This window comes from Artibeus jamaicensis, unplaced genomic scaffold (assembly GCF_021234435.1).
Source record: "Artibeus jamaicensis isolate MK-2021 breed Jamaican fruit bat unplaced genomic scaffold, CSHL_Jam_final contig_525, whole genome shotgun sequence".
In the NCBI taxonomy this organism is placed as follows: Eukaryota; Metazoa; Chordata; class Mammalia; order Chiroptera; family Phyllostomidae; genus Artibeus; species Artibeus jamaicensis.
In genome coordinates this window covers 17,124,269-17,145,035 of record NW_026521874.1, presented here as the reverse complement: position 1 = coordinate 17,145,035, position 20,767 = coordinate 17,124,269, and the positions used below count along the sequence as shown (strand labels likewise).

Here is a 20,767-nt window from a genome sequence, read left to right as displayed (position 1 = left end):
GAGGGACCTCCTTCCCTAACTCTGAGTCCTTTGGTTTCCTCCTTTAAAAAGACCAGTATAAACAGGACCTACCTCATAGTGTTGTTGAGGGTAAAATGAACAAACGCAGAGCCAGTGCTTAGGACCTCATAAATATTCCCTACCTCTAACACACTGCCAAACCATGATCGCGGGACTTCCTGGAGGCTTCCGCTTGCTCACCTGTGAAATGGGGCTAAGGATGGTGCTCAGGGTCGTGGTGCAGATTAAAGGAGATGGCATGTGTAATGCATACAGCTGGTGCCTCATAATTGTCAGATCTGTCATCCTCCACTTTAGTCCCTTTCTCTGACTACCCCTACCCCCAGAGTGCTAACCAGTTAAGAAGGAGTCAGGAATGAGGCTAGAGAATTTAATTCCTAATCAGCGACCTCTAGAATTGCCCCGCCCCTCCATCCCAGATGGGGGTCTACATAGGGCTTTGCTGATTGTCACAGTTGAGGTGCCAGGATCGATTTGAGGGAATCCCAGCTGGCCACTGCAGGCAGGGACAGTGACAGGCGTGGATAAAGCTGGAGCAGCAGCAAGAGGGAGGCAAATGGTTTTGCAGAAGGTTGGGGCAGAGTGGGAGCCACCTGTACCCCGCAGCCCACCCCGCCCTCAGGGCCCCAGGCCCCCTTCCTCCAACTTCTGCCGGCCCTGGGGGCTGGGAGTCAGGCTGTCTGGGGTCGGGGTCTCCTGAGCAGGTCCCCAGGAGCCACCACCTCCAGGGTCTACAGTCTCCAGGCGCAAGGCAGGCAGCAAGCCTAGGCTTTGAGGCACAGATGGTGGGAAGGCCCAGGGGTCAGGCAGCCGAGAGGGCCCCTCCTCACTACTGCCCTGGCTGCCTCCATCATTGCCCCTGTTGGGGGCCACACAGGGCAGGTGACGGCTCTGGGGTGAGGGGCTCCGGCTGGTGCCCCGTCGTTCACGGGAAGAGGGTCTTAAGGCCAGACCAGGGAAGCGGGCCAAGCCTGGGCTGCGACTGCGGTGCCTCTTGGACTTGCCAGGACTGGGGCTTCGGGACTTGGGTGCGAGCAGCTCCAGGGTGCTGTCATCTTCATCCTCCGAGCTGGTGCCTGAGCTGTCTGTGCTGCTGGCCAGCTCCGAGGTAGGCAGAGAGATCTGGACAGGAAGGCAGGTCACTGGGGTGCTCCAACCCCCAATAGGCCCCTGAGGCCTCCTAAAACCACTCCAAAACTCCTCCTTGACTGACCCAGGGAGGTCGGGCTACTCATAGGAGGCCACAGAGCAGAATGTAGAGGCTGCGGCATTTGAACAGGATCTTTGGCACCCCTGACCCTGCATCTGGTCTACTCACCTGGAAGGGCTCCGTGACTCCAATGAGGATGCTGTGGGTGTGGCTGTAATAGCCCAGGATGAAGTCTCCGTGGCCCTTGGGCAAGGACTCCTCACTGAATGTCACCTGGGGGGCCCAGGGTATAAGCCCAGGCTGGGGTCAGGGACAGCCACAGAACCCCCCAAAGCCAGTGGGGACTTCCTCCCCTTCCCGCTTCCCTTGAATACCTGGTAGACGTTCCTGTCCACATCCTCATGTTTGGCCCAGACGTAAGCCACGTAGTCCTTGCAGTGGCGGAAACCCACCTGGGGTGAGAGGAATCGTGGCCCTCACCCCTCTGGCCCGACCCCAGCAGCCTCCCTGTGGGGCATCAAACTGGAGAAGCCACGATCCCACCTGGGTACCCAGTTGCTCCTCCAGGTCCTTCCTTCCCCAAGTCACTGACCTCCCCGCCCTTCTCACCCGGTACAAGCCGATCCAGTCCCAGGAGCTACGGGCGAACACGGTTTCCATGCGGTACCTCACCACAGCCTGCTCTGGCCTCACCCACTCGTCTGCCACCTCCAGCCGCACCAGCGGTGTGTCGTCCCTGAAGGCAAACTGCCCAGGGGCAGGAGGCAACATCAACAGAGACCATCCAAGATGCCAAGCACCCTTGGGGCCGAGTCAGCAAAAAGGGGCTGAGATAAGGGCCTTTGAAGGTACTATAGAGACAGGGAAACTGAGGCAGAACAGGTCTAGGACAAATGTCAGGCTTCCTGCCTCCTAACCCAGGGCTCTTGGGGCTCGTCACCTCTTTCAGGACTGAATGAGAATACAGCTTTGACGTTAGGAGACCATGGGTTTGGCCCTGGCTCTGTCAATGACAGGCTGCGTGACCCTTGGTGAGATTTAGTTTTGTTGGTTTTTTTAAAGATTTTATGTATTTATTTTCAGAGAGAGAGTGAAAGGGAGGGAGAAAGAGAGGGAGTGAAACATCAGTGTGTGGTTGCCTCTCACATGGCCCTCACTGGAGACCTGGCCCGCAACCCAGGCATGTGCCCCGACTGGGAATTGAACCAGCAACCCTTTGTTTCGCAGGCTGGCACTCAAGCCACTGAGCTATACCAGCCAAGGCCCTTGGTGAGTTTTTAACCTCTTCAAATGCCAGATCTTTTGTCTGTAAACTTGGATGATCTTACTTAACTCTTTTTTAAAATTTATTTTTAGAGAGGGAGGAAGGGAAGGAGAAAGAGGGAGAGAAACATCAGTGTGTGAGAGATACATCGGTCGGTTGCCTCTCGCATGCCCTCAGCTGGGGATCGGGCCCAGAGCCCAGATACGTGTCCTGACTGGGAATCAAACCAGTGACCTTTTAGTTCGTAGACCACTGCTCAATCCACTGAGCCACACCAGTCAGGGCTGATCTTATTTAACTCTTTGGGCCGTTCAGCAGATTCAGTGAGATACTGCTTGCAAAGCATCCCATAAACCTCCCAGTACACAGTAGGTATGCAATTACTGATTTGCCTTTATGCTAATAAGGGAGACATGATGTACTGAATACTCTGGGGCAAGCTGAATACCCCCGAGTGGTCGAGAAGAGCCCTGAGTAAAAGCCTGGAGACCTCAATTCATTTCTAGCCTCTGCTACTAACTTGCTCTGTGACCTCAGCTAAGCCCTCGGCCAATCCGAGACTCAGCTTCCCCGTCTGTATAAAGAGGCAGCTATGATCTTGTCATCAGTCCATAAAGACAATTGATAACCATGAGTACCCTCCTCCCAGGGTCACCCACAGGGGTGGGGTTGCTGGGGGACAGGTGGCTTGGGACTGGCTCCACCTCTGTCCCTCAGAGGACTCAGGTGCTGCCAGCCTGAGGTTTTTGTCTGGTCCCTATTTATCTGGTGTCAGGTTTCCCTCCCTCAGCTTCTGAACCAAATTGCTCCAGAAAAAAAAAAATCCAGCACATCCTCTCACGGAGTCCAGGTTCCTACTAGCCAGTCTAGCCAGGGTGGGCAATTTGAAATGCCCTCCAGGGCCTGCAGGGTCAAAACTCCCACTAACCCCTATTTGGATCCTGTGGCTTTGAGTAAGAGACTTAAGTTTTCTGAGCCTCAGTTTTCCTCACCAGTAAACCTGGGAGGAGGATTCGGACAGCTCAGAGCCTGCTGAGGCATTCAAACGGAGGACACATGTAAAGCGCCCCACGCAAGGCCTCCACTGTAGTAGGTGCGCAACAGGTGATGTTTTACAAGGGGCAGAGTCCCGGACGAGGAGGGAGGGTCAGGGAACAGCACCCAAAAGGAGTGGTTCTCAAGGTGAGGGTTAAACCTTACACCCAAGCATTTTACCAAAGGTCACAGGAGGCCGGGCATAGGCATATTTCCTTTCCCAAGTGACTAAGTCACCAAGGAATACTTTCTCTGGCCTGCTGCGCTCCCTCTTATCAGATCAAGGGAATCAGAGAGCCAAGCGTTGGGTTTCAGGGCTGGAGAGATGGAATCTCCCCTGCTCTGCCACTGCGCCTGCCCGTGTAGGACTTGGGGCACCTGCCTACCCAACGAGGGGCCTCAGATAAACAGACAGTTGGACTGGGTAGTCTCTCAGGTCCAGTTCTGACATCCTTGCGTTTCCCCTTCTTTATGTTGGCCACTAGGGACCTCAATCCTAAAACCAATGCTAAGTAACTATTTAGAGTTTAGTTTTGTATTTCTTGTATCTCTACTCCTTCCCATCACTACCTTGTTCTTATAGTGACTGGCGTACGGTAAGATGGTAAATAAGTCATAAATGAATATGAATGAATGCTGCATGTGGCCTGAGTAAACCTTTTTTTCCCCTGGTCTTATGACATATGTGAATTTTAACATAAGTTGGCCTCAGCCTTTCTTGGAAGAAGGGAGTTAGAGATAAGTAGAAAAGGCATGCGCTCTGGAGTCAGGTTAGCCTGGGTTCAATTCCTAACTTTTCCCTTTACCGGCTGTGTGGCCCTGGGCAAGCGATGCTGGGTCTCTGAGCCTCAGTTTCCTCACCTGAAAATGGCAATCATAACCCACTCCCACTCTGCTGTGATGGATGGGTACTGCTAAAGGCAGGTGAACGGGATGGGCTGCAGAACGCTGAGCTGGGCTTGGGGATGCCATGAGAAGAGGGTGAGGCCAGGACTCACGTGCAGGACAAACTGCGCAGCCACAGGCTTGTGGTCACTGACTGTGTATTCCATGTGGCTGCGGTAGCTGTGCTGGGTCACCTGGAGCCGGTAGCTCTCCTGTCCCGAGGGGCTGCGACCTCCACGCGGAGCCTTGACTTTCCACAGGATACGGTCTGTCCAGGCCGGCTTCCGCTTCTTCGCACTGTGTTGGGCAGGCATAGCCCGAGTTACAGGGGCAGCAGGTCAAGGCACGGCCCCCAGCCTTGCCTCCAGGCCCTCTTCCACGACTCATTTATCTAAAAGACCTCGGCCCACATCCCCACCTCATGGTAGTGCTGCGCTCACCTGGTGTCATATTTGTTAGTACCCACGTCAAACTTGAAGGTGGGTGCAAAGTTGAGGGGCCCCTCCTGGAAGCCCTTCAGGATGGGCCAGGTGTTCTTGGCCATGTTGAGCTGTGAGGGTCCAGAAAGGCAGAATTGGACAACAGCTTGGGCAGGGCAGGTGAGGGCGAGGACCAGAGCCTAGGGTACAGGTGTGTCTTGAGGTACACTCAGTGTGCTTGGGGTTTGGGGTGCAGCCCGGGGTTCCACACCTGGTCCTTCTCCCAGAGCTTGTGAAGCTGGTTGTTGTCAATGGCAAACTTGACGAAGTGAGGGTCGTAGCTCTCGATTCGGAAGTTGAGGTCCCCGAACCAGAACACGAGGCTGTGTGGGGTGGAGGTCAGTGGGGTCCTTGGAGTGGAAGAGCCCAAACCAGATTCTTCTCCACCCCCTTCCTACCCGACAACACCGAATGCCCCTAGTGATGGTGATGGCTGGGTGGCCACAGAGCCTCCAGCCCGCCAAGGAGGAGCAGGAGGGTGCAGATCTAGTGGAAAGTTACAGTTGGTTCAGAATCTCAGTTAAGGCCCTGCCCCTCAGCAAAGATCTCCCTGCAGGCTCTGCCTCCATCAAATTCACCCAGTGTCCCGGTTCCTAGTAGTTTGGGTGATGACCCACCTCCATAGGCCCCGCCTTTCCCCACAAGGCCCACCCAGATAGTATCAAGTTCCTTCTTGCAAGTTCGCAGACCCTCACCGCTGAGGCCCACCCCTCCTTCACTAGCCACGCCCAACCTCCATTTGGCTCCGCCCTGGCCCATACTCGTGATCCAGGATGCCTTGCGCCCCTGGACCCGGGAACTGCTGGAGGCTGAGGATGGTCTGGAAGTTGTCCTTGCGCTGCTCCGCCTTGTCCATGTGTGCTGGCAGGTGGCAGTTCAGGAAGCAGAGCATGTGTCCGAAGGTCGCCAGTCTCACACTCACTCCACCTTTGTTGCCCTTGAGCAGCAAGATTGGGCGGGTCTTGGCAGGGTCCAGGCAAGGAGGTGAGGTGCTGGGCGGGGCATACAGAGCGGCGAGGACTGCCAGGCCGTGGAGGTGGCTGGGAGAGGGGTGGGGTCTAGGGAAAGGCCCAGAGCACTGGGAACCGCCCCCCACTCCTTGCTCAGGAAGAGACAGAAAGGGGGCGGGGTCTAGAAAATAGAGTAAGGTGGTAGCCGGGGTTGGGGAGAGGCGGGCCTCAGAGTAAGGGGTGGAGCGCAGGGAGATCTGGCCAGTGCAGAGGATCTGGGGACTAATAAATACACGGGCCTCTTAGGACTGTGTCCGCTCCGAACACTCCTTTGCTTACCCAATAGCCACCCAGTCCAGTGCGCGTGCAATCGGTCTGCACGTCCCTCAGGAAGGGCAGGTGGTAGTACTTGGCGAACAAGAGCAGAATGACACCCTGCATCCTCACCGTACTCACCTGCGGTGGGAGGCGACTAGGCTCAGGTACTGGGCACAACCCCAGCTTCTCCGCCCTCGCCCTTTCCCGTCTTTAGAGTCTGCTCCTCCAGCCTCCCTTTTCACAGACCCGGCAGTAGAGGCCCAGCAGACCCCACAGTGAGTCAAGGCAGATGTAGAACCAGGAATCCAGGGGTCTCCGCCCATCCAGAGGGTGAGGGAGGTGTTACCAGCACGAAGTTGAAAGGCGCCAGTGCATCCATGAAAAGCTCGCTCCACTGATCCGTGAAGAGCGCGTCCTTGAGCCTCTTGTTGATCATTGAGTTCACTTCCTGCAACCTGGGGCGCGGGGTGAGGTGGCTGTCGGGCTGGGGGACTCCTTAGAAGCCCCTCCCATGGGCAAGGGTCTGGGAGGCAGGAGAGGCTGGGGAGAGGGCCCATGCCCCCCGGCCCCTCACCCTATGGCAATCATGTCTGCCTTGTCGCCGTCATCGCTGCCACTGCCCAGGTGGAGGAGGGATGTGACGTCGTCAGGGGGCATGGCAGTGCCCACATTCCACGTGACCACAGTGATCCTGGGGGTGCCAGTATAGGAGGGGTAACTGCAGGGCACCACTCCCTCATCCCTGATCTTCCCACAGGGCCCTTTCTGGGGAAATAAACTGAGGCGGGTATGGGTGCAAACCCTCAGAAGGACCACAGTGGGCCCAGTATCCCTCCTTCCAGACTCTCCCAGGGGAGGTCAATTGAGTTAGGGGTGGGCAAGTCCCTTAGGAGGGGATGCTGTCTTCCGAGGGTCCCAGAATGGGCCCAGCACCCCCAAGGACTCTTCCTCAGGGAGGTAAACTAGGGCAGACTAGGGCAAGCCACCCTGGAAGCATGGCTCGTCTCAGAGCTCAAGCCCCAACAATCGTTTCGGGGAGAGGGCTCCCTCACCAGAAGCCGGGGTCGCTCTTGCAGGTCGGCTGAGCTGACCACGAGGATGATGATGATGAAGTGGATGTAGATGGGGAGGTGGTGATTGGGACTGGAATTTCTTGGGGCTGAAGGCTGGGGCTCAGGTGCCCACCAGGCCTGACACCCTGGGTGCCAGGCCTGGGGAGGGCCGTTTCAGGGGCTGGGTGATCACAAGGGGAGCAGTTGGGGGAGTGGTTGGGGGATCGGTTAGGGGAGCGGCTGGGGGAGCGGCTGGGAGACCGGGGTGGCTTGGGTAGAGGTGGGGGCACGGTCTGGGCTGAGGGGACCCCTGGCCGGAAGGTAGGGGACAGAAGTCCTGGGGAGCCCTGGCCTGTATTCAAGGGCAGCGACTGGGGTGGCTGGGGCAGGACAGGATCCTCAGGGCTGCTGCGAGGGACCTCAGGCCTTGCTCTGAAGGAGGGAGAGGTCCGGGGGTCTGGGAGAGCTTGGATCAAAGATGGGGAGCCTGCAGGACTGGATGCCTGAGCCGGAGGCTGGAGATGCCCTTCAGAAGTGGGGAGAGGTCTAGGGGCTGGGACGTCCCTCTGTTTAGCTGGTGTCCGTCCTACAGAGGCCAGGGCTGGTGCCATGGATACTGGAGCCAGGGTCTGTTCCTGAGAGGGCGATAGAATCGGACTGGGCACTGGGAAAGAGTTGGAGGGGGGCTGTGGGCGCTGCTCCTCAGATGCCAGGGCCAGGCTTAGGCCTGAAGTGGCCAGTGCTGGCTTGGGTCCCACGGAGACAGCTGGTACCTGCTTCTGATCTCTAGACACTGAAGCCAGCCTGGGCCCCAGAGCAGCTGGAGGCAGCCTGGGTGCAGCTGAGGTGGACATCACCAGCTGCCCCAGGGATGCTGGAGCCAGGACCGAGCCCGAAGTTGCTGGAGGAGGCGTCACCCCAGCAGGGGCGCACATCAACTGGCCCACAGATGTTGAAGCCAGGCTGGAGCTGAGGCGGGCAGGAGCTGTTTTCTGCCCTCCAGGGGTAGACAGTGGAGCCAGGAGGGGTCGAGGAGATGACAAAGCCAGTCTTGGCCCCTCTGAGGAAAGTGGCCCAACAGCATGTGGCCCCATAGGTGCCAGAGCCAGCCTTGGTTCCAAGGGTACTGGGGCTGCATTCTCCTTGGCTGGGAGCTGAAAACTTGAGTCCACCTTGTAGAGGATAAGTTAAAGACACAGGGTAACCCTAACCAGTGGCTTAGGCCCCGACTTCCATATAGACCCCAGAAGATTCCATATACCTAAAAAAAAAGGTACATCTTTCCAAGGAAGTTCTTCCTGATTTCTTACCTCAATCCATCCTGCTGCCAATTAGCTTCTCTTTGGGGGCAAACAGGACACAGAACCTTACCTGCTATCTCAAGTCTGACACCTCTTTCAGAGAAGAGGAAACTAAGACCCCCGACTCAAAGGAGGTAGAGTGTGAGTCTGAACCTTCCTGGCTGGCACCCACTCCCTGGCCCCTCTGGAGTGTTGGGTGGCTGGAGACAGCCTTCCTGGACAAACTCCCTGCCCCGTCCCATGTCAAGGGCTACTGACTTGACACCCCGGATCTGCTGACTCTACACTCAAGGTCCAGCATGTTCAGTACGGCTTCCTTCTCCCCAGTCCTCAGGAACCCTCAGGTTCTCCCCATCAAACATTTCTAACCTTGGTCAGAGCCCTCTCTGTCTGCTTCACCCATTCCCAGAGCTCCACACAGGAGCAAGAGCCTGGGTCTGAGAATGGCCACACCAGCCCCAAGCCCAGATCTGTGTACCCTTAGGCAAGCACCTCTCTGCCCAGGGTCTACGTTTTCCTGTCTGTAAAACAGAGGGACCTGGTGAAGGGTCCCTGGCCACACCTGGTTCCTGGGAAACCTCAGTCTCATATTTCCTGCATTTCTGAGCCCAACATGTGCTAGGGTTCCATTTAAGCCCCGCGGAACAGTCCGTCTTCACCAAGTGGCCCCATAGGTAGGGCGCGTCCCTCGGAGCGAGTCCAGGATTCTGTTGATTATGGCATCACCCCTCTCTGCGTGCAGGTTGTACCCTCCTACCCTCTTCACCCTTTCCCCCACCTGTGAGGACAGGTAAGCAGGTAGCCTCCTTTTGTCCAGCAGGTGGAGTAGGGGCCACCCTGCCCAATAGGGACCTCCTTCTCCTTACCGATCTGTCTCCAGAAGACAGGATAATGTCCTTTGCCAGGGAGGGCAGAAGATTTGCACTTGCCCTGGGATGGCCCCATCCCTGTCTCCAGAGATGCAGTCTGTCTGCAACCCGTGCCTTTCTCGGTTCAGAGAACCTGGAACTCTACTTCCACCGCCATCCCCAAACTCACCTCTTCATGGATGCATTTTCAGCATCCTCCTTGGCTCCAGGTATCCCACTAGGCACCCCCACCACCCCCACCAACCACCACACCGCCTCCAGCACTAACAACTTAGACATCCCAGATGTCACAGTTCTAGTCTTTGGGGACAAGCCTCCTCATTTTGCATTGTCTCAGAGAGGACAAGCAACTTGCCCAAGGTCACACAGCAAAACTGGAGCATAGCTGGGTCACTTAACACTTAGTCCAGTGTTCTCCTGCAGGATCCTGGGGGTAGCTAACTCCATTTCTCTCTGGGTGTCCCATCACTGCCCCCTCAGGCCTCAAGGTGCCCTGTTCACCCATCCCTGCTCAGTGGACAGAGGAGAGTGCCAGTCCCTCAGCCAGGGTCACCAGGGTGCCTGCAATGTGTGTGTGTGTGTGTGGGGGGTGTGGGACTAAGGATCAGGAATGGGGAGGCTAGGTTTTAGGGGTCTTACCTTGGAGGGTGCTCCAGTTTGGAAAACCCCATGGGGCATGGGCAGGGGGCCCAGGCCAGCCAGGGTCCCTGGCCTCCTGCTGCCACTGCTGCCGTGGCCCTCCATGTCTGCAGCCCCTGGCAGCCGGGGCTCCCTCAGGCTCTAGCTCCAGCTCCTCCGCTCCCGGGGACCAGTGATGTCATCAGCCGTTTCAACCTGCTGAGAATTTAAAGGCACAGGCATCTACTTCCCAACCTAGAGGTGGCCAGGGCAAGGTGGCCTGACTGCTGAAGCTGGCACGGTCACGAAAGTGTGGGGAAGTGTGCCCAGTGGCTTGGCCGGAGTTCCACCTGGCTGTGTGCAGTAAGCTCTGTCTGTGCCCCTCTGCTACCCCACCAGTAGGCCTGCTTGGCCCTTGCTGAAGGGAGGGGCACTGACACACCTGAGGGAAAAGCTGAAACAAGTAGCTCAGAGGTCAGCACCCTCTTCAGGGCCTCCGGGACACCTGAGTCCCCACCCTGATCCCGTTACCTTCCTGGTGCCCTGCCATCTCAGGACTTGCCTTGGCCCCCTCCCTTGCCCCATTTCCAGGCCTCGGTGCCTGCCGCCTGCCTGGCTCTATTCTTCCCATCCCAGAGCCAGACACTCAGGCTCCAGCTACTGGAGCCCTTTCCCATCTCAGCCTCAGCACTGCCCCTTCTCCTCTGCAGACTCCTCGCTGCCTGCCCTGGGACTCCCACAGCTAGGCCCAGCGCAGCCCAGTTCTTCTCAGCTTTCCTCAGTCCCATACTCAGTGGGTGTGGTTTTGGAGAGGCTACATGGTCAAGGTCACCTACTAAGCTGGGGAGGTCTCCTGCATTTCAATGAGGAAAGGGAGTGTCCTCAGTGACCCAAGACAAGAATGAGCCAACTAAGGGTATCTGGAGGAAGGAAACTAGGGTGGAAAAGGACCAACAGAGGGAGAATGAACTGGCAGGAGGTCCTGGGAGTCCCTTTGGCCAGGACCTAGCACAGACCTTGATCTCCAACAGGCCCAGGGAGATGATTGTTGAATGAATAAACAAATGAATGAATGGGTGAACGAGTAACAAGACTCAGGGATGGCTGTGAGCCCTCTGCTTCTTCCTCTTCCCTATTATCATTCTTATCTGCTAAGCAGTCCCTGAAATCCGAATTCCCCCGGAACTGCTGGATTGCTTAGAGTGATCCTGCTCAATTTAGGCAGATAACGTTCAGTTTTTTAACCAGAGCTGCCTGTTAGGCAACGGCGCCTCTGCATCCTCATAGGCCTGTGTGGTTCCCTACATGGAAGCCATGTGGACATAGGACTTTCTGTCCCTGGATGGGCTTCTCACCTGTCTCTGGGTCTAGTCTGTGTTTCTGGGCCAGCAACTCTGTGAGGCTGGAATTGTGGGGATAGAGACACAGATCATAACATCAGGGCCCTGGTGTAGAAAGGTATTTGGATGGTGACGGTGGAGGTGATGACAGTGGTGATGGGGGAGGTGATGACGTATGTCGTTATGATGATGGACGTGCAGGGCTGACAGTGATGGAGGAGGTGGTGGTGTTGATGATGATGGTGACGGAAGAGGGGATAACAGGCGCGGACGCTGGCAGTGGTGGAGGTAGAAGAATGAAGGGGTGGTAGTAATGGCGAGAAGGGAGATAGTAAAAGTGGAGGAGAGATGGCGGCAGAAGAGGGTTTTATGTTGATGGAAGAGGAAGTGGTTGTGGAGCTGGAGGTGAAGGTGGGGTGGTGGCGAGGGAAGCAGTGAGCGTAGACGTGGCAGAGGTCTGCAGGCCACTACAGAGAGAAGGAAAAGCGTGAATGCACCCTGTCCAGCCCTCTGACTCCTGTTTTACAGGTAAGATAATGGAGATATCCCCTAATAGTACTGAGCTTCTGATGCAATCTGGGTCCCCTGGGATGAGGCCTTAGGCTCAGCCATGGGGGCTGGGAGAAGGGCGTCAAAGTCCTCTGGGAGCCAGGCAAATGCCATGCAAATGAGTGTGCAGAGGGCTACCTGGCCCTCGCTGGGCAGCCCAGGATTTTCTATCCTCTCCTCTCCCTGAGCTCAGACCCTGCAGGAAGCTTTGTTTCTGGCCCTACTACTGACTTACTTGGGCAGTTCACTCAGATTCCCGATTTGTGTAAGGGAGATAAAAACAGCTGATACCTCCTTAGGTTGCTGTGAAGGTTCAGCAAGATAGTACCTATGGAGTGTTGAGCACAGAGCCCGGCACAAGTAAGTTCTCGGTCAGGGCAGCTGCTCTGGAGTTCTCATCATCAACATCATCACCGTTATCATCTCCAACATGCCCATTTGGTGGATGCTGAAACTGAGGCCCAAGGCAGTTGTATCCCTGGGGGGAAGGGGAAGGGACTCTGAGACCCAGACGTGGCCTAACCAGGAGAAGAAGGTGGGGGGTGGACCCCAGCTGAGAAGGGAGCCAGGGGAGATCTATATTTGAGCTCCTGGTGTGATGACTAAGGAGGTTGATAACAGGCTCTGGGGCTCAGGGCGGCAGGCCGGGGGCAGCTGCCAGGGAGAACCGCCCCCCTGCTACAGATAGCTGGCTTCCTCCCTTCCCTCACTGGAGGGGGTGGTGTGTGTACTAAGACACAGGGTACAGCTTGTCCAGCCCCCTTTTGGAAACTCTTAGTGCTAACCTTCAGGCTGTTTGGGTTGGGAATGAGAAAGGACAGAGTTGGTGGTTGGTTACTCTCCATAGTAACCCTGAAAGGTTGGTAATAAGATCCCTGTTTGATAGAGGAAGAAACCGAGGCCAGGAGGGGACAGAGAATGGGGTTCCCGGTGCATAGTGGATAATTCCTTTCCATGGAGGTGACCATTGAATCCCTTCTTCGAAGGTGAGTCCACGTTGCCAAATTGAAAAGAGGAGCAATGTCCTGGGAAGCAGAGAAAGAGCAGGTGCAAAGGTATGGAATGTGGCAAGTTCTGTCTGCGAAAGGATGCAAAATTTGGACATACGTCTTCATGGCCCTTTGGCTCAGTAAATACACCATGAGCAGGTGTATACACCTTCCTCTGTCTTCCTCCTCTTCCTCTATCCACCTTCCAGGTGCTTCTGTAAGTGATAATGGTACAGAAGGGTCTGTCCTCCCTTCAACCCCTGGTCACCCTGACCCAGGCCTACTGTAAGGGAGGTCACACTGTGGCCACTGAGAAGTGGCTGGAGATGCAGAGGGCCCCACATACGAGTGTACTGGAGAAGGTGGAAAAAGTGAGTGCTAGGAAGAGCTTCCTGGAGGAGAGAAACGTAGAGGGTATGGAGGAGAATTTCTCCTCCCAAGACTTCACTGCGGGGTTCTTGTTAGTACCAAATGCCACATGTCATGTCACTGTCCCCTTGTTCTCATCCTCTGGGGTGGGTGTCATCTTTACAACCCACTTGCCCCTCAGGAAATGGGCTCAAGGAGGAGGACTGACTTTCCCAAGGTCACACAGCTGGGGCTGAGGCTCAGGCATCCGCCCTCCCTCTCCACCGCTCCCCCTCCTCCTAGGCAGCCTGGCACCCGCTGTCAGCTGCTCTGAAGTGAGTGGCTATTTTTATTCTGGTGCGAGGGGATCTCGGGCAGCAGAGCCATGTAGGTTAGAAGGCTCTAGGACACCCGGCTTTAGCACGCAAGGAGAGCCTTGTTGCAGGGACATAAGCTTGCTTGGGCGCTCATGCTGGCTGACCTGCCCTGGGCTCCCATGTCTTCAGGGACTTTTTTTATTAGACCTCAGAACAGAGCACAGAGCCAGATTCAACCCTGACTCTGATTCCAGATCCACCTTGAGCCCTAGCCTTGGTGTTCACTGAGCCCTGATCCAGTGCCAAGACTGAGCTGCTACCTCAGCTCTAGACTGAGCTCTGACCGTGGCCTTAGATTAAACCCTGACACTGGTCACATATGGAGCCTGAGCCAAGCCTGACTAAGGCTGATCCCAACTTGAGACCTCGATTCTGGACCCAGATTGAGCCCTGGTCCTAGCCTAAGACTGAGTCATAATCAAAGACTGAACTCCAACCCTCGTCTAGATGAACCTTTGACTTTACACTGAGCCTTAACCCCAAGTTTAGACTGAGCTTCAAGTCTCATCATTAACTAAACCCTGAACCTAGCAGAAGACCAAGTCCTGATTTTGTTTACAGACTGAGTCCTGAGCCTAATCAATGGACTGAATCCTGACCTCAAACCGAGCTCTGACTCTGGGTCACACAACTCTGGTCACACACTGATCCACAACCTCAGACTGTCATTGAACCTGGTCACAGACTGAGCCTTGATCCTGGTCGCAGAGTGAGGCCCACAACTAATCCTTGAGCACCGACCGACTCCAGCGCCAGACTCAGTTCCAACCCTGGGCTTAGGCTAAGGGCTGACCCTGATCCTGCCTGAGCCTGACCCCATCGCAGACTAAACCCCAAACCCAGCTCCACCTGAGGAAGGCTGCTGGCCTAGATTACATACTGCCACATAAGGGAATTGATTACGATCAGAGATCGTTCTGGGAGATTCTGGGCCTCCCACGGCTGCTGATGCAGAATGTTCCCGGTACTGTTGTGGCCAGTGTCTCTACTACTGGTTCCACTGGCTGGACAGTCAACCCTCAGCAGCCCAGGTTGTGGGCCCTCCAGGCCGCAGTGTTCGGATTAATGCAATGAGAGTAGTTTGGTGGCATCTATCCAGTGAACAACATGGGCCCACAGGGCATTGAGGCTTGGGTCTGTCTGCAGAAAAACCACAGGCTCTATCTCCACGGGGCTTCAGGCTTTAGCCGCTTGGAGGCCCTTGCTGGGTATGGGGTCAGGCAGAGGGAGCCCATGACATGTGTCCCCCTTTTATTTAAATTCTCACCGAAGGATAGTTTTTAAATTGATTTTAGAGAGAGGGGAAGAGAGAGAGAAACATCTGTTGGCTATCTTACGTACGTGCCGCAAAGGGGGATCAAACCCGAAACCTAGGTGTGTGCCCTGACTGGGAATCCAACCAGCAACCTTTCGGTGTACAGGACAATGCTCCAACCGACTGAGCAACTGGGCCAGGGCCACTGCTTTTTTTTCAAAAACAAAGTTTACTCTTTGTGTTTAGGTAATAGATATTTATTACAGCAAATACAGGAAAAGTGTAAAGAAGAAAACTCTCACCTGTAATTTCATCTACCAAGAAATGACCATTTTGATTTCTTGGGTTGTTTCCTTCTAGAGTTGGATTTTGGTCCAGGCGTATATAGGGTGAGGCAAAAGTAGGTTTACAGTTGTGAGTCCATGAAACAATTTATTCTTGTATTATTTATTAATTACTGGATTATTTTGCATATAGACAACTGTAAACTTCTTTTGCCACACCCTGTATATTTGCTTATACATATTTTATAAAATTGGTTGATTACTCTGTTGCCGTCACAATGTCCATTGCAGCCCATATCCTTGACAGGCTTCAGGAATGGGACCCAGTTGGTTCAGCCAGTGACTAATTTCCATTTTTCCAGCCACATGACTGGATCATGAATGGACTAGTGAGCTATAAGGAGGGTTTGGGGGAAAGAAAGTTCATTTACTTCCTGAGGAGACTGCCAAAAGAAAAACAAAATGACCCCTTGACTAGATGTGAATGAAGAAGTCTGCAGTCCCGGGTAGCCATCCTGGCAGCCATCTTGACACCATGCAGGCACTGGTCTAATGATCAGCTGAAACTGTGGGGAGAAGAATGGAGAGAGATCAAATTTGGATGACTCATCAAGTGGATTACACCTTGCCTAAAGCCTCCCATGCCATGCAACTATTTTGTTATTTGAGCCAAAAGATGCCCTTTATTTAGTCAGTTGAAGCCCAGAGCAGCACAACTTCCAACTGCTATTGCTGTTTGGTGGTGAGATTTTTTTTTTAACAATTGACAACATTTTTCATGTCAATCAGTACTATGCTACACCATTTGAAATAATTACATGGTTTTCAATCCTATGGAGGTGCCATCATTTATTTAATTCACTCCCTGCAGTGACACACTTAGGTTGTATCTCCAGTTTTTCACCATGATAAACTGTTGTCTTTTTAAAGATTTTATTTTTAGAGAGAGGGAAGGGAGGGAGAAAGAGAGGAAGAGAAATATCAGTGTGTGAGAGAAACATCAACTGGTTACCTCTCATATGCCCCCAACCTGGGACCCAGGTCACAACCCAGGCATGTGCCCTAACTGGGAATCAAACCTACAACCTTTTGGTTTACAGGACTACACTCCACCCACTGAACCATACCAGTCAGGGCTGAACTACGTTTTGATAAACAAGCTTGACCTAACCATTGGCTCTCTCTCTCTGATGATTACTTTGGAATGAAGAAATGACTAGGTCAAAGAAATTTTACATATATAAATATAAATGCCTCTTAATTTATTTATTTAAAAATCTCCTAATCCGAGGACAGGCTTATTGATTTTAGAGAGAGGGCAAGAGAGGGAGAGAAGGAGAGAAACATCAATGGTGAGAGAGAGACATCAATCAGTTGCCTCTCACATGTGCTTCAACCTGGACCGAACCTGCAACCTAGGGATGTGCCTTCACCAGGGAGAAAACCTTTTGGTTTACAGGATAATGTGCCAACCAACTCAACCACACCAGCCAGGGCCGAATATTTGTAGAGTTTTGATTATGGAGTCAAATTGCCCTTCAGGAGCTTGCATTAATTCACACTTACACAGCACTCGGTGGAATGTTAGACTTAATCTATTATGTTAAAAGTCTGGACAGAACCAATTATGTTTATAGTTTCTTCACCCATTTATAAAGTTTCATGTATCCATTTATAAAGAATGGGTATTAAATAATAGGTCTAGGCCTGTCATTGTTAAACCTTTATAATCAAGTCAGTGAATGTGAGGTAGCAGGGTGAGCAAAGAGCTTAGTGCAGACCTGACATTGACTGAGGCTCAATGTCTAGGGTCTGTGATACTTCTAGGGGTCCAGGAAAATGTTTTAGTTTTAATTTCTTTAAAATCAGAAGAAAAAAGGAATATATAATAATGAATGCAGCCTGGATTATATTCCTTTTTATCAAAGCAGTTGTAAAATCCAATTTTTAATATATTTTCTTAATGGAGAAAGGGGTTCAGAAAGGCAAAAATGCCTAGGGTCCATGAAAATCATAATGTTGCCTTGGTACGATGATGATAATTTTGAGTCCCAGTCTAGGTTCAGTGGAAAGAGCACCGTGCTCCATTTGCTGAGTCTGCCGTAGGCTTGAAGAGGAGAGATGGCATTCTGATCCAGTTGTCTTTATTTTGGCGAGAAGAGCCCAGGGGTATTTCGGGGTTCAAATCCCAGATCCATAGCTTAATCACTTCTTATCTTTTTTTTGCCTGTTTCCTAACCTGAAAAACGGGTTCATGGGGCTTTTATGAGGTAAGGAATGAAATAATGAAAACTAACATCGTAGCAGGTACTGTTGTAAAACGCTTTATGGGTATTAACCTTTTTATCCTCCCAGCTTCTATAGAGTACGTAATGTACCTATCGCCACAATATGTGCCCCAGGGAACTGAATCCTTAGTCAAAATTTTGTCCAGAAAGATAAAAAACATAAACAAGAATTCCGCAGGCCTCAATTTCCCCATCTGGAAATCTGGTCTATGGCTTAGAAACCCGTGTCCGACCGCATCCCGCCCGCGTCCCCTACAGGCAGGAGGTGGCGCTGTCCGGATGCATCCTGCGGAGCGTCCACTCCCTCTATCGGCAGAGGGAGCACAGACACCCTTGCGACTGAGAAAGCAAAGGCCTGAGGATCGGAGAGGAGCTAGAACCCCACTAGGAGCAAGCTGGGGGACGCCCCGCGGACTCGCGGGCGAACACCCGGAGCTGGGGGCGTGATCTCTGGTTGGGCAGGGCGGGGCTTCGAGCGCGGGTGGGGCCAGACCGCAGGCCCAGACGTGGCTCAGCGGCCCGGCATTTCATCCCCGTTTTGCTGATTTTCTTCGGGTTCCGATGCGACTCCCGCTGCCTCCGCCGCCTCTGCTGCTGCTTCTCGCGGCACTCGCTTCCGCCGCCACAACCTTCCGGCCCGACTGGAACCGTCTGCACCGTCTTGCCCGAGCCCGGGTAGAGGTGAGTATGTCGGCGTCCAACCCAAAGACCACCGCTCTCGTGCCCTGCGGCCCCTTAGCCTGGGCATCACCGCTCGCTTTGGCCCCGAGACCCTCCCGACTCCCAAGTCCCCATTGGCTCTGGGACCACCCCTCCTACTTCCCAGCCTCTGGACAGACGCCCCAGCATCCACCGTGGAAGGCCGAGACACTCGATCTTGCGGCCTGGAAATCCGAACTCCTCCCCAGCTCCCCATCAGATCAGACAGCAGGCCCCCAGACACACTGACGCTGTCCCTTAACTCTTCTCCTGGCCTATGACTCTTACAAGCCTACCCTCTGGAGCCCAACTTCTCATCCTTTCCCCCTACCCCGCATCACTTCACTTTTCCCTGGAATTCCTCCCGCACCCCAGTTCCATATGATCTCTCTTCCTTTGCCTGGGGGAGGGAAGATTTCTGGGTGCCTTCCCCCACCGTTGAGGAGCCAGAGAAGGGGGCTAGGAACTGCATTACCAATACTTTGCAGCAGCCCCTCTACCCCGACACCCTTCTACAGGGAACTTCTCCACCAGTGTCCCTGTCTTGCTGTGTGACTTGGATTATAGCAGCCCCTTTCTGGGCCTCAGTTGTCTGTCTGAACAAAGAGGCTAGAAGAGGCTCTGACCACTGTGGCTCAGTGGGTTGGGCGTAGTCCTGCAAACCAAAAAGTCCTCAGTTCAATTACTGGTTGTCAGGGCGCATGCCTGGGTTGCAGGCTAGGTCCCCTGTTAGGGTCATGCAAGAGGCAACCAACTGGTGGATGTTTCTCTCACACATCAGTGTTTCTCTGCTTTCTTTTCTCCTTCCCTTTCTCTCTCTCTAAAAATAAATAAATAGGGTCTTTAAAAAGTCAGGGGCAGGACGAGGGAAGACTAGAATGGGTGGTCCTGGAGCCTGGAATCTTACTGGGAGGTGCCTCTCTTTCCTCAGGAAGTGCAGGGACTCTCCCATCTTCCCATGTTGGGAAAGCAACCACATGGTCTGTGAGGCTGCCCCTCAGGTGGCAGGGAGGGCCTGCTCTGCTTGGGGCGGGGTAGGGACCAGATGGCAGATGTCTCTAATGGGGGTGCCCAGGGCAGTTCTGAGCTGTTTCCTTCTGGGGTGCTCCACCCTGAGGCTCTAGGGGCCAAAGGTGAGGCCCAGGTCTCTACTCCCTGAGAGGAGTAGGGTGACTGTTTCTCTTGGGCTCAGCCAACAGTCAGCAACATGTGCAGGCAAGAGTCCCGAGGCCTGTGAGTGCCCTAGTGTCTCTGGCCTTGCCCTCTTTGCCCTTGGTATTCCCAGGTCTCTCTCAGTTTCCCTGTCTGTACAGAGTCCCCCTTTCTGTCTACAAGAGGCCCCCATCTCTACACCTTGGGAACTGCTGGAGTAATCCACAGCCTGACCCGAGTGGGAGACAACAGGGAAATGGCTTTGAGGGTGTGGCTGGGGAAGGCGTGAGGTTTTCTTGACCTATGCCATCTTGTTCCCCTCCAGACCTGTGGAGGATGACAGCTGAATCGCCTGAAGGAGGTGAGTTTGAAGGAAGAGGTCCCAGCTCTGCCTTCCCTGAGCCTCTTGGGGGTGGGTGGGGTGGCGGGCAACCTGTTCCCAATGATTGGGTAGGGGAGGACCTCTGGGCTGGTGTCAGGAGCTTGCTCCTGACTGGCTGCACCTGGCTGGGCTTCAGTTTCCCTTCGGTACCTTGAGGGGGTTGGGGTCTGATGCTTTGGTTTCTCCCCAGGTGAAGGCCTTCGTCACCCAGGACATCCCACTGTAGTATCCTTCAGTTCTGGGGGAGGCAGAGTGGGGAGGAAGTCTGGGAGAATCTTCTACTTAATTTCACTGATAGGATGACAAATGGTTTTCATCTGACAAATAGAATTGATCGGTAGTGTCTGCACAGAGAATTCCAAGGTGGTCTCCAAGTTGGGTGGGCAAACGGAATTGACTGGGGACTGCCACTGACACGGGAATGGGGAGGAGGGCCCCTTGCTTCTTTGGACCCTCATTTCCTCACGTGTAAATGGGGATCCCTGCGCTACCTCGGCAAACAAGGCTGTGCTGTTCACATCAGCAAGGCCGTGGGAACCCCTGCCTGGCCCATCACTACCCACCTTAACTCTCCAGTCACAACCTAGTAATGAAACACCTCCCGGGGGCCGACCCAGAGCTGGTGCTGCTGGGCCACCGCTCCGAGGAGCTAGAGGTGAGGCCTGGGAAGGCGAAGGGGGTGGGGAGAGAGCAGGGGGCGGGGCAAAAAGCCGCCGGTGAGCTGACCCAGTCCTTCCACTTCAGCGAATCCCGCTCAGCGAAATGACCCGCGAGGAGATCAATGCTCTGGTGCAGGAGCTTGGCTTCTACCGCAAGGCAGCGCCCGACGACCCTGTGCCCCCCGAGTACCTGCAGGCACCTGCTAGGCCCGCTGAAGGCTCTCCGGACCGCGCCGACCTGTAGGTCCGGGAGTGCGGGATCCCCCTGACTGAGCCCCTCGGACAGAATGAAGCGCTCAGTGTCATAGGAGCAACTCCCTCGCTGAGAGCAGAAGCCTCGTCCTGAAGGGAGCCGGCAGGGATGGAGTTGGGGGTTCCTCTCCATTCCCCTTTATATTCTCTCCCACTCACCTCCCTTTAGCTCCACTAAATCTCCTTCCATCTTTCAGAGATTCGACTCCTTTTTTGCTGCGGGCCCGTGGGGAGTAGGAGTCCCCCTTCCC

General features: G+C 54.3%; 2 protein-coding genes across 5 annotated transcripts; one reads left to right on the top strand and one right to left on the bottom strand.

Moving 5' to 3' along the window:
- Positions 1 to 377: 377 nt before the first annotated feature.
- On the bottom strand, positions 378 to 10,700 carry INPP5J (inositol polyphosphate-5-phosphatase J). Of its 3 annotated transcripts, XM_037166828.2 has the most exons (14): positions 9,964 to 10,700; positions 7,928 to 8,326; positions 7,155 to 7,789; positions 6,677 to 6,793; positions 6,449 to 6,557; positions 6,124 to 6,240; positions 5,596 to 5,771; positions 5,046 to 5,157; positions 4,796 to 4,905; positions 4,469 to 4,652; positions 1,781 to 1,918; positions 1,546 to 1,623; positions 1,340 to 1,444; positions 378 to 1,143 (listed from the first exon to the last, which is right to left on the bottom strand). In XM_037166828.2, exons 1-14 carry the CDS (start codon positions 10,066 to 10,068, stop codon positions 640 to 642), a joined length of 2,889 nt encoding a protein of 962 aa, XP_037022723.2. In that variant the 5' UTR covers positions 10,069 to 10,700; the 3' UTR covers positions 378 to 639. The 3 variants fall into 3 exon arrangements, with proteins under 3 accessions (XP_037022723.2, XP_037022722.2, XP_037022724.2); XM_037166827.2 differs by having other exon boundaries at positions 7,155 to 8,326; XM_037166829.2 differs by lacking the exon at positions 7,928 to 8,326 and having other exon boundaries at positions 9,964 to 10,698.
- A 1,922-nt stretch (positions 10,701 to 12,622) lies between these two features.
- On the top strand, positions 12,623 to 20,712 carry SELENOM (selenoprotein M). Of its 2 annotated transcripts, none has more exons than XM_053669819.1 (6): positions 12,623 to 12,817; positions 17,631 to 18,053; positions 19,549 to 19,584; positions 19,796 to 19,830; positions 20,182 to 20,260; positions 20,350 to 20,712. In XM_053669819.1, exons 2-6 carry the CDS (start codon positions 17,934 to 17,936, stop codon positions 20,506 to 20,508), a joined length of 429 nt encoding a protein of 142 aa, XP_053525794.1. In that variant the 5' UTR covers positions 12,623 to 12,817; positions 17,631 to 17,933; the 3' UTR covers positions 20,509 to 20,712. The 2 variants fall into 2 exon arrangements, with proteins under 2 accessions (XP_053525794.1, XP_037022716.1); XM_037166821.2 differs by having other exon boundaries at positions 12,623 to 12,886.
- The last annotated feature ends 55 nt before the right edge of the window (positions 20,713 to 20,767 follow it).

Coding starts and splice junctions, on each gene's coding strand:
- INPP5J (XM_037166827.2), bottom strand. CDS start 10,068: ATGGAGGGCCACGGCAGCAGTGGCAGCAGGAGGCCAGGGACCCTGGCT. Junction 4,906..5,045: donor AGCTCTGGGAGAAGGACCAG/GTGTGGAACCCC, acceptor GGACCCTCACAG/CTCAACATGGCCAAGAACAC. Junction 4,653..4,795: donor ACTAACAAATATGACACCAG/GTGAGCGCAGCA, acceptor TGCCCAACACAG/TGCGAAGAAGCGGAAGCCGG.